Source organism: Carassius carassius, chromosome 8, assembly GCF_963082965.1.
Source record: "Carassius carassius chromosome 8, fCarCar2.1, whole genome shotgun sequence".
In the NCBI taxonomy this organism is placed as follows: domain Eukaryota; kingdom Metazoa; phylum Chordata; class Actinopteri; order Cypriniformes; family Cyprinidae; genus Carassius; species Carassius carassius.
In genome coordinates this window covers 13,827,409-13,838,415 of record NC_081762.1, presented here as the reverse complement: position 1 = coordinate 13,838,415, position 11,007 = coordinate 13,827,409, and the positions used below count along the sequence as shown (strand labels likewise).

At 35.9% G+C, this 11,007-nt stretch overlaps 2 protein-coding genes across 6 annotated transcripts; one reads left to right on the top strand and one right to left on the bottom strand.

Moving 5' to 3' along the window:
* Nucleotides 1-2,948: 2,948 nt before the first annotated feature.
* LOC132144723 (cation channel sperm-associated protein 4-like) lies at nt 2,949-6,893 on the bottom strand. Of its 5 annotated transcripts, none has more exons than XM_059555281.1 (11): nt 6,782-6,893; nt 6,581-6,652; nt 5,837-5,935; nt 5,623-5,724; nt 5,128-5,219; nt 4,832-4,961; nt 4,606-4,742; nt 4,342-4,507; nt 3,711-3,922; nt 3,495-3,627; nt 2,949-3,361 (listed from the first exon to the last, which is right to left on the bottom strand). In XM_059555281.1, exons 1-11 carry the CDS (start codon nt 6,806-6,808, stop codon nt 3,281-3,283), a joined length of 1,251 nt encoding a protein of 416 aa, XP_059411264.1. In that variant the 5' UTR covers nt 6,809-6,893; the 3' UTR covers nt 2,949-3,280. The 5 variants fall into 5 exon arrangements, with proteins under 5 accessions (XP_059411264.1, XP_059411265.1, XP_059411266.1 ...); XM_059555282.1 differs by having other exon boundaries at nt 5,623-5,691; XM_059555283.1 differs by lacking the exons at nt 5,623-5,724; nt 5,837-5,935.
* Nucleotides 6,894-8,251: 1,358 nt separating this feature from the next.
* LOC132144722 (uncharacterized) lies at nt 8,252-10,404 on the top strand. Its single transcript, XM_059555280.1, has 2 exons — nt 8,252-8,645; nt 8,867-10,404. The coding sequence occupies exons 1-2, from the start codon at nt 8,433-8,435 to the stop codon at nt 10,319-10,321; spliced, it is 1,668 nt and encodes a 555-aa protein (XP_059411263.1). The 5' UTR covers nt 8,252-8,432; the 3' UTR covers nt 10,322-10,404.
* The last annotated feature ends 603 nt before the right edge of the window (nt 10,405-11,007 follow it).

The following is an 11,007-nucleotide window of genomic DNA, read 5'->3' as shown; positions in this document are numbered from 1 at the left end:
ATCTGTGGCATGCTCTCAGTTACCACGTCATCGCTTAGTTTTTAAAACAAAAGCAATGTCTTTAAAATGTAACTCCAACACTGATTTATCTTAAAGTGTATTTAAACCAGAATATTTCTATTACTGATACATAATTGTTAAAAGGTTTGTGTTAGATGTGGGGAAGAGATGTTTTCCCCCATTTTTTCTTTAATTTACTGCGCTAATCCTTGTGCCTTGTTTGTACTTTTTCTTATTTATATACATTTTGTCTAATTATGTTAGTATTTACTGTGTCAGTCAAATACAATCAACCTTACATATTCATGAATTGCTAAAAATTCAATTTCTATATTCACTTGCTAAAAAGTATGTTTCTTTTTTCAGATTGAATAGTTTTTGGTTCATTTTGAAAACCGCCTCACATTTTGTATTACACTGAACAGGTTGCCATGTTTTGATTGTCTTTTATGACTTTACAGTTAGAAAGGTCTGTGGCCCTACAGAGGTGTCTTTTATTGACATGATGATATAAGGGCAAAAGAAAGACTAGATGTAGATTTGGTGATTTATAATTTATGTATTTAGGTTTGTTTGTTTCTTTTTCTTTTATTTTTTCCAGAAAACTTTAATTGAATGTGATGGGCAGTTTTTACAAATTTGACATTTGATTAAATGATCTTGTACTACCAGTTTTTACCCCCCCCCCCCCCCCCCCCCCCCAACTTAAGCAATTATGGTGGTGGTAATTTGTCTTTCTTTTTTCTTTCTTTTTTTCTGAGGAAACATTGCATTGTCATTTGCACTTTCGTAGACTATACTTGATACATTCCCAGTTTGTATGATGTGTAGCCAATAAACAGAAAGTATTGGTGAAGGTTTGCTCGGATTAAAAAGTTTAAATTGCAGTCCCGTTTCATTGTGGTTCAGGAAAAAAACTAATGCAACAAACATGCTTTCTTAAAATGTTATGCCATGAAATCCAGTTAAATATTTTTCTTGACAGATATGTTGACTTATTTTAGTTTAAAATGCCCAATTTCTTCCCTTGTTCTTGTAAAGTTTTTTTGGTAGCACTTTATTTTACAGTCCTGCTCCTCATATACATACTATGTACGTATTATAGTAATTACAATAACTATGTAATAACTACGTACTAAGCCTGAACCTACCCCTACCCCATGTAGTTACCTTGTATTACCAGAACTTTCTTAGATAAATACACTTTAAGTACATGTAAGTACACTTAAAATAAAGTGCAACCGCTTTTTTAATTTTATTGTTTTTAAAATTAAAGATATGTATTTGAGACCATATTTCTTTAAAATTGACATTTATTTTAGAATGTTGGCTGTGATCACATTCTCAAGAAAACAAAAAAACTACTTAACTAAACCAGACCCTTGTAAAGGAAACCTTACCAAGCTGCTGTTGGTCAGCAAACATGCCTCTTGTAAAACTGTTGTGCTGTTTGCAAAACCAACTCTTCTTCCAGGAGGAGAAACCAAGGGGAAATTTCATGTAACAACTGCACGGGTAAAAGTACAAACAGTGGAGGCTCTGGAGCATCTGCTTCATCCCCCATCCAGCAGAATAATGGCCAAGGAAAACAGATTTGCATTGTCTTCTTAAACTTGCTTTATATCGTTGATTTTTGTAAACTCTTATTTACTGCCATTGTCACACTTTTTTAAGTATCATAAATAAAGCTAGCCTATCTACACTGAAAATACATGACATCACTCACTATGTTCAGTTTTGTTTCAGTTCAGTAATATTTGCTCAGAAAATTTTATTTAAATATGATTAAAAACATCACCACCATTTCAAACCGTTACAACCATATACAAAACTGGCAAATCTTGTTTTCCCTTTTATTTTATAGTCTAAACCAAACTACAACCAAAGCAAAGAGTTGACGACACATTTTCAGAGTCTGGGTTCTACAAGGTGATCCGCTCCTTTCTACTGTTCAAAAATTATTGTTCAAAGTAATTTTCTGTCTGCCACTTTCTATCAGGATGTCTATTATCAAATAGATGTCATTAAAGGAATAGATGAGGATAGTGGTAAATTGTATTACGCACAGATTCATGGTTTTGTCCAGGACCAGGGGCCTGTATCATGAAGACAGATTAGCTGGCTAGCAAAGTAAATTTCAGTTTTGTTTGCACCAATTTTGGGTTTCAGGTACCATGAGAGTGGCTTGGCTTTTAGCTGCGTTTGTCATAACCTGCTCCGGGGGGTTATATAATATGATTTATATTATTACACAAGGACTTTTAGTTTACTAGTTAACAATTATTATAAAGCATTTTTTTAAATGAATATTAATATATACAGATCATATACAATATAAATAAGTGGTAGATGTAGATGTTAAAGATAACACTTTATAAATGGCTGCATGGGACCTTACACGTTCAAGTCTCTATCACTATTTATTATCAGATATATTAACTTTTCAACTTTCACTTGTGACTGCACTAATAAAGCAAGATAATTTCATTTGTTTGACCTCTTTCATGGACAAGTACTTCAGTGTAAATGCATTTAAATTCCTTATATTCTTTAATCTTCCAAATCTCGTTGGCTCTTTCGCAAGAAGGGAATCATTTGTTTTGGGTTGTGATTGGCTGTTCACCATGATGTCACACATTCATGTGCATACTCTCCACAAACTCAGGATCAAAGCCTGAGTTGAAAAAGAAAGTTGATGATCAGCATCATGGTACCAATAAAACTGGAGTGGTTTGGTTTTGTCAACTCGAAACTAATCCTGTAACTCTGAATTTGTTCATCTACCATCATGGTACTGGGCAGGCCCCAGTACTGTGAGGAAAGCTCTATGTTAATTTTCTTGATCCCAGCAATACCAGTTTGTCCAGAAAAAGGCTACAATTGGACCGACACCTGCTGTTGACGTCAAAGAATCTGTTGGGTGAAATTAACCACTAAATTACTGCAACTTCAGACTCAAGTTTATTTTTATTAACAGGAATTTTCAGTACAATTTTAAAAACAGAAATTTCATGCTTGGATAAGAATGCGTTATATTTGTAATTGAGCATAATACATTTTCTACAGTCACATTGCTAACAAAAACGTACAAAATATCCCAGACCTCTCCGAGTTTGACAGTTAAACGCAGAAGCTGTACTAGTACGGCATAGAAGTCTACAAATTGAAAACAGAAACTGTAAATACAAAGTTAATTTGCAACAGTTTGTTATGATCGGTTAATTTGTACATAGTATTTTTTTCTGATCTTCAGTTCTGTGAGGAAAGGGTCATCTTGAGCTCAGGTTGCCTGTTCACCAGCTTTCAGTATCTTGGTCTTGTTGAGATGTGGTGAGTCTGTGCTGGTGTCCAAAAGATGCGCCTGAAACAGAATCCAACCCTTGATTTAATTTTAGCTGAAGGTTGAAGTAAGCAGGTATGTACAGTAATTTTGGATATGTTTTATTGATTTAAAGAATGATCTGTTCAATTAAAAGATAATTTCTGGAACTCACATTGCTTAAATTGATGATAGTGGAGATTATGTCTCCAGTGGACATCTCATTATTGACCATGTTCTCCAAGGAGGCAGTTTCCTTGTGCTGTGTAATCTCCTGATCATGCTGCTTAATCTCCTCCACTGTAGCCCTGCAAGACACCGAAGATGCTACTACATTTGACTGAATATGTCTGTATCCAGAGGAAAGTATGTTTTCTTTTTTTTTTCCTACTTTTGAAGCTCTCGTTTAATGGTGAAGTATTCATCCATGTTTCTTTGTATCGCTAACATGATGATGACTAGATTTTCGTAGTTCTCTACAGTCAGGTTTTCTGTATAGCCACTCCTTAATGGCTTTTGATGCTTGATCTTGCTTATTTTCTTAACCACCACTTCCACATGGATCATGTCCGCAGCTTCCAGTTTGGCATCCAGTGGCGAGTCCTGTTTAGGTGTTAAAACATTGAAAGGTTTTTAGCTTTAGGAACACAAACTAGATTTTCATGGAGGAATAAATGTCTAACTTAAAATAAAATACAATGAAGGAATACATTATTAGTTTCTTAAATAGACATTTAAAAGTTTACTGTTGAAAAATATTTTTTAATGTAAAGACCAATTCGCATTGCAAAGACAGATGCAGACCAACAGTCAACCGATAACAGTACATTTCTCAAACATTTCAAGACTCCACAAACACCGATTCAACATGTTCAATATGTAAAAAAAATTTAAATAAAAAACAACGATTTTATTTTTGGCCTTTTTGCCTTTCAGATTTAAAAAGTACAGTTGGAGAGAGGACAGAAAGTGAAGGGGTTACTGGCCCAAGTCATAAGAGGACACCTATTTCTGGTGCTTACCTTGAACAAGGCATTAACTGTTAGACGCTCTTGATCAGCCTGCTCTTTCTGTGCTACAATGAAATTGCCTTGTATCCAAGCATCAAAAATTGAAAGCATTAGGCCGCTAGATAGGATGAATGTAGAGAAGTACAGTAAGGTCCAAAATGTGTTTCCCATTTCATCTCTGGAAAACATGAGAAACGTAACCGTGATTTAATGCTGGACATAGAAGAAAGCTTGTGAGTATTACGATAAATGTTTCTGGAAAGCAGTAAATTGTACTCTTGTAATATCTTATAGGTATCCATCCATGAGTCTTGGGTTATGCATACAAACAAAGTGTAAAATGTCAAAGACAGATTCTCAAAGGCTGATGGAAGAGTAGTACTGAACATGTCGACCCCAGCAACAGTAAAAGCCTGTGAAACAATCAAAGCAAATACAACTTAATTGCTCAAATTGTGAAACAAAAACAGCAAAGATTTAAAGTGTAAATATGTATACGTACCAGAATGGCAACCACACTTATAAAAATGATTATTTTCATCTCTGAGAAGGATTGCAAAGTGGCTTTCAGTGTCATGTCCATTTCTTGCATGGAACAAAGACACAGGGTCAGACGAATCAAACGCAGACATCTAAAAAGCCCAAATAAACTGGTGAGTATGCTTTGTGTGGAGTGTAATTTTATAACACATGCTGTCAGTAGTTTAATCAGCTGGTTAGTAGCTGTTTTTATAAGTACGGAAATAAAATATTTGTGTGTTGTAGCTTTTAACAACTTTTAACTTTAGAATTCCACACCTGAAAACTATAAATGTGATGGGATCACTGGTGACCCTGTGTCCCACAAAGAGAGTCAGGGTGATCAGGAGGTTCATGATGTTCCAGCTGCTCTGGAGAGATTTTAACACAAGAGTCATTGTGTGACAGTGTAACTGTATTTTTTGAAAGCAACACCATGAAGTTGTATTTAGAGATTTGTACGATGGGGTTTTAGGGTGACACGAAGTAACAGGTTATAGAAAATACTGACTACAAGGCACATTTCACAGACTTGGTACACTTTGCTTGAATTTATGTTCAAATGATTGACCTAAAACACATTTAAATTACATTTCTTTTAATTTGTATCACTAAAAATGATCAAATCACATGCACATAGAAAATGAATCAAAAATAAAACACCTACTGAAGCAATTGCTTTCATGTTAGTTTTTCCTTTTGTAAATAACTTACAGTATTCTATTATGGAAAGTTCCTTAAAAAAATAGAAGGAGACAAAGGGGAAAAAAATACCCTCCAGAACATCTTGAAGCCATTATACCACCTGACCAGAGTTTCCAGTACAAAGACCATCAGAAAAATCTGTTCACATAAATATAACACAAATCCATGTTTCTAAAAGAGGAAAGAAATACGTCATTATAAGGTTTTCTAAAATAATACACCGTATAAGTACTAAAGATGCAAGCCAAAGGACATGCACAAATAAAGGCATACTCTGTCTCACCTGTGAAATAAATGTGATTGTTTGCAGGACTGCGATTATGGAGTCGCTTACAACACAGCTTATTATCAGGAAACGGAAGAAGAGCTTCAAGTAGTTTTTCTATATATCCAAACAGAAAGCCCCTAATCAGTAACTGGCTATGTACATGCACAATTTTTGGTTCAATCGTACTGCATTCATTCCGATTGATGAATCTGAATGTACTGTTTACATGAACGCTACATAAAGTTATCCGGCTGACTGTCATTTCGCTACCAGCTTTCATCTAGAGAACTGCCTACTAGTCAGCCCTGCTGGAAAAAAAACTACAGAAACCATCACAGAATTTTTTAGGTTTTCCATTACAAGCCACCAACTTTTAACCATTAAAAATGGTTTTCTGTATTGTGTTTTGGGACATACGCCATTACAATTTAGTGGTTTTAAGTCAGGCAACCAATTACCAGAAGAAACCCACAGGTTCCATTACAGTTATTAAAGCCAGTACCACTACTATTTATAACCAGTAAAACCATTACACATTTTGTGATGGTGGGGGTGGGGGGTCAATTTATTTATTTATTTCAGCATGGAGTGTTTTCAGCTAACGTAAGTTACAGATTTTTCACAAACAACAGTGATTTTTTTTTCTCCAAAAATCTTCCGTGAAGGAACGGTTCTTATTTTTAAAATGTTTAGTATTTTTATTAATTACATTTTAATTGCAAGCGCTGTTTTGGTACAGAAAAAAAACGGTAAAATAACCTTTTGTCCTTCGATATCAGTATTTTTTCGCTGAAATTCCAGCCATCCTGTCTTCGCTGACTCTCGCTGCTCCTGACGTGTTTAGCAAAACAAATAAGTAAAACAAATCAAACTAGCATTTCATTACTGTTCGAATATAATTCAGAGATGTAATATTGACAACAATATCTTATTTGTAAAAACTGTTCACTGTGACCGTACCGGATCAGGATTTACCCTGTTGTCCATTTCGGCGATTACAGAGAGAAAGATACGTTATTCTCTGTCCTGCACGTGACAAATAAACGTCCGTTTTAAATGGTTAGCTTTTAAAACGTTTCAGAACGTCATCCTCGAATGAATCGGGCTTTTGAAAGAATCGGTTGACTGTTGATAAAATGACTGTTGAGTGACTCATTCATAAAGACAAGTATGGAACAAACACAGACGAGGGGAGTGAAATAAATACGCTTAAAACAAATAATCAAACGAGGGGAAAAATCCTAGTATCCTATTCTTTATTTACTGGACTGGACCATAACTTAATGCAATGGTTTTCAATCTGTCATCTGGGGATAAATAAATACATAATGCAAAAAATAAACTAAAACTAAATAAGTTAGATTTAAATGACTCAAATTTATGAACCATAAACCATAAATGCATTTACAGGCTACTATATGAAGTAGGACGTAAATAATGTAATGTAATGATAAATAATGTAATATAGTAATGTAATGAAATGGACTATTTTCCATATAATATTTTTCACATTTCTAATATCGATAAATATTATTTTTTCACAGTATATTTTATGGTTTTAGTTGAGAGGTAATATTGTTATTGTAGAGTTTTAATTCACATATTGTAATCTGTAACTTGTGTGAGCAGCAGAGGACATGTAATGAAACTGAAATGCTGTGGCACTATTTCTTTATCTATTGGTATTTATTCAAGGACATTAAAGGGCTCAGCTCCAGTGAGGGTGAAGGGAGGGTCTGTTTTTATTGGTAACTTACTAAAAAGTAAGACGTAAGTAAACAACCTCATTTAGAAAGCACATTTTTAGTGGCACAGTATATTATTATTAGTAGTAGCTTAAAAAATAAGTAGTAGTAGCTTAAAAAAGGTAAAATAAGTATAAATTATTATTACAAATGTGTAACAAACAGTATCACATTTTGTCACTTTTAGTTTCTTCACTCAGTATACAGACAGAAATTAATTATTGAATGATTTGTCTTAAAAGGTTACAATCTGAAAATGGCTTATGGCTGATTATGATGTATTTTGAAGCAATCAAGAGAGAAGTGCTAGCATCTAATATGGAAAAAAAAATTTTGGGAATATTTTGAGAGGTTGGTTATGTATATATGTATGTATGTATGCATTTATAATAAATAAATACAGTTAAATTCATTTGCAAGTCTAATAACTTTGGTTGTTATTATTATTATTATTATTTTACATTTAAATTAGAGAAAAATGTTTTACATACCTTTTATACTGTCTGTTAAATGATTAATTTCTGTCCAATCTGGCCTTTTAAAAGTGATCAGAGTTTTAATTTTCAGGGACAGGAGAAGAGTTTGGGAAACTTGTTAGGAAACAGTCAGTATTTAATATGGAGCCACTAGTGTTGATGTATTTACTGCTTCTCTCCTGAGTTGCTCATTTAGTTCAGAATTCTCAGGGTTCAGCTCACTGTTGTGACATCATAATGGAGATTCCGTTCTGGCAGCTCTAAACTGCTGTTCTGACTAACTGTCTTCTGTTGGTGTGTTAGGAGAGAAAAGATCGAGAGCTACTTTCGTGACTTTCTGCAGATATTGACGACAAATACTGAATTCACTTGCAGCATCCAGTGTCCACAATGGCACTGTTCAGCAGTGTATTTAGACCACTTTTTGAGTGTTTTGGTCACTTCTTTCGTAGAAGGGAGACACCTTTGAGGGCTCAGCAATGTGCAGCACAAAAACGGGCGGCACTAGAGAAACTTCCAGAGGCATCGTTGACTAAGGCAGGTGAGAGTGAGGCCTTCGACTTCACTGCCAAAAACAGGAAGAGCAGGAGGAGATGCCGCAAGGTAACTTAATTGAGAATTACCAGCTTGCACTGAAAAAAACAATTGGTTTACAACAAATTTTCACTCAGTAATTGCTAGTAAATATCACAATTAATTAACAAAGAATTAACAAAGAAACATCAACACATTTAAATTAATGTGACATTTTGAAAAAGAAGCATTGGCTTGTGTAATGTACAACAATAATCTTTATTCAGGGACTTGAAACATTCTTTTTACAGTATGGAGAGAAAGAGAAGGAAAGACAGGTGAAGAGAAAGGTGAATAAGGAGAATGAGATGAATGAGGGAGAAAGTCATAAAGAGAAGGCAGAAAAAGAAAGTGAAACACTTAGCCTTGAAAAGATAAAGGACAGAAGACATGTGCTGCAGAAAAAAAGAGAGTCTGCCAAATTCCGAGAGATGCAGAGTCTAGAAAATGTGATGGAGGGAGGAAGTAAGCAAAGAGAGGCTGGAGAAATAATAAAGAAGGACAAAAACCAGAAGGAAAGAAAGACCACTGAGCCTACTCCACTTCTTGTGGAGGTCAAACCTCAGCAAACTCTAGTCAGTCCTCCAGTGAGATCTTCCTTCTTGAAGCCAATAGAAGGAGAATTTCCAGTGCTTCCAAGTGTCTCTGAAGACCTTCCTTTACCAGCTGCTCGCTTCAAACCCTTGCCGCCAGTGACCAGACCGCCCATGCATCCTCAAAAGCCAGATCCTGCACCAGAGGAAGTGTCCTTGCCATGTTCTCCTCTTCAGGTGGATCCTCCCAAACCGTTGGCAGCACCAAAGGAAGTGTCCTTGCCATGTTCTCCTCTTCAAGTGGATCCTCCCAAACCATTGGCAGCACCAAAGGAAGTGTCCTTGCCATGTTCTCCTCTTCGAGTGGATCCTCCCAAACCGTTGGCAATTCCTCCACATCCCACTCCAGCACCTGATGAGCTGTTTTCCCTCCGATGCTCCCAAGTCAGTCCTCCAAAACAACTGATGGTTTCTCTGAGCTCCTCTCCTGTATCTGATGAAGTTGTTGATCTGCAACGTTCTTCAACTCAAGTGTGTCCTCCCAGCCTGATGAAGGCTCAGCCGTCCACTTCTTCCCTGTTTGAGCCGCCTCCACAACTCATGCTCATCGACATAGAGGATGAGGAGACCGAGTATGTGGAGTACACGGGGAAGACCATTCGGGCCTGTGACTTACCCAAGTCTGAACTCCCCCGACCTCTGCAGGCTGAAATGAAACCAAGACGGATGGTTGCTTGGTTAGAGAGTGACTGCGAGGTGCTGAAGGAAGTGTGGTCGAGTGAAGTGGTGGAGGTCCAGGGATTTGAGAAAGATGACTCCAAAGAAGTGGGAGACTCCAAAGCCATTCAAGGCCATACGGCTGTCGCTTCTAAGAAAAAGGAGGAGTTGGATGACCACATGGTGAAGCTGTTCTGTGTAACCTCTTCTGAAGGTCCCAAAAATGAGACCCAGCAAAAAGTGAACATCCAGGAAGAGCAAACAAGCAAAAGAAAAGTGGCACTTGTTCTGTTCACCTGGGTAGAGGATAAAATCAAGAAAAAGGAGGACCAGAAAATACTGAAGGAGAAGGAGCAAAGAGAAAAAAGGTTGCTACTTTCACGCTACAGGAACGATCCAAAACTGAAGCACTTGTTTATCAACAAGCACAACTGCAGCTACTGCTCCTCTGAGTGAAGATCAGGGTCTCCAAAATGCCCCACTTCACCTTTAACTTAATAAACATTTCTGTGTACAAATAAAATAAAATAAAAAACTGTGCAAACTAAAAGCTGGAAGAACCATGACTCTTCTTACATTTGAACTACTATAAAGTAGTTTAAATGCTTAATATGAAAACCTGTTAATTATTAAATTAATTATTTTATTTAAAAACATAATTTTAACTGTTATATGAAAGTGAATGAGTCTTTACAGTTTACTTCAGTTTCAATTTGTCTTTCAGTGGTTTAATGTTTGTAATATAAGTTCAAAAACGTAATGGGGCTCCACTGAGTCCAGGTACCAGTGATGTCATCTCTTTTTCTAACACAATTTCCTGATTTCACTCTAGACAGACGTGTTTCTTGTTAAAAATGTTCATTTGATCTGAGTGAGAGGTAAGTTCATTATATTGTCTCTTGTATGGAATTAGTGCCTCAAATTTTTGTCTTGGTCTGTACTAGGTCAAGCGAATTTTACAGGAGGCGTTTGTATGTGAGATGTTTGTTTCCTCCAATATGTCCAATACATCACCTGCAACTTTTTTCTCCTATATGTGCTCTTTGTTGATTTTTCAGAGCAGTTGTTTTCCTCAGATTGTCAGGTACAGAGTTAAAAATAGCAGATGCATTTTATCTAATTGTAATATTTTTGCTGCTGTT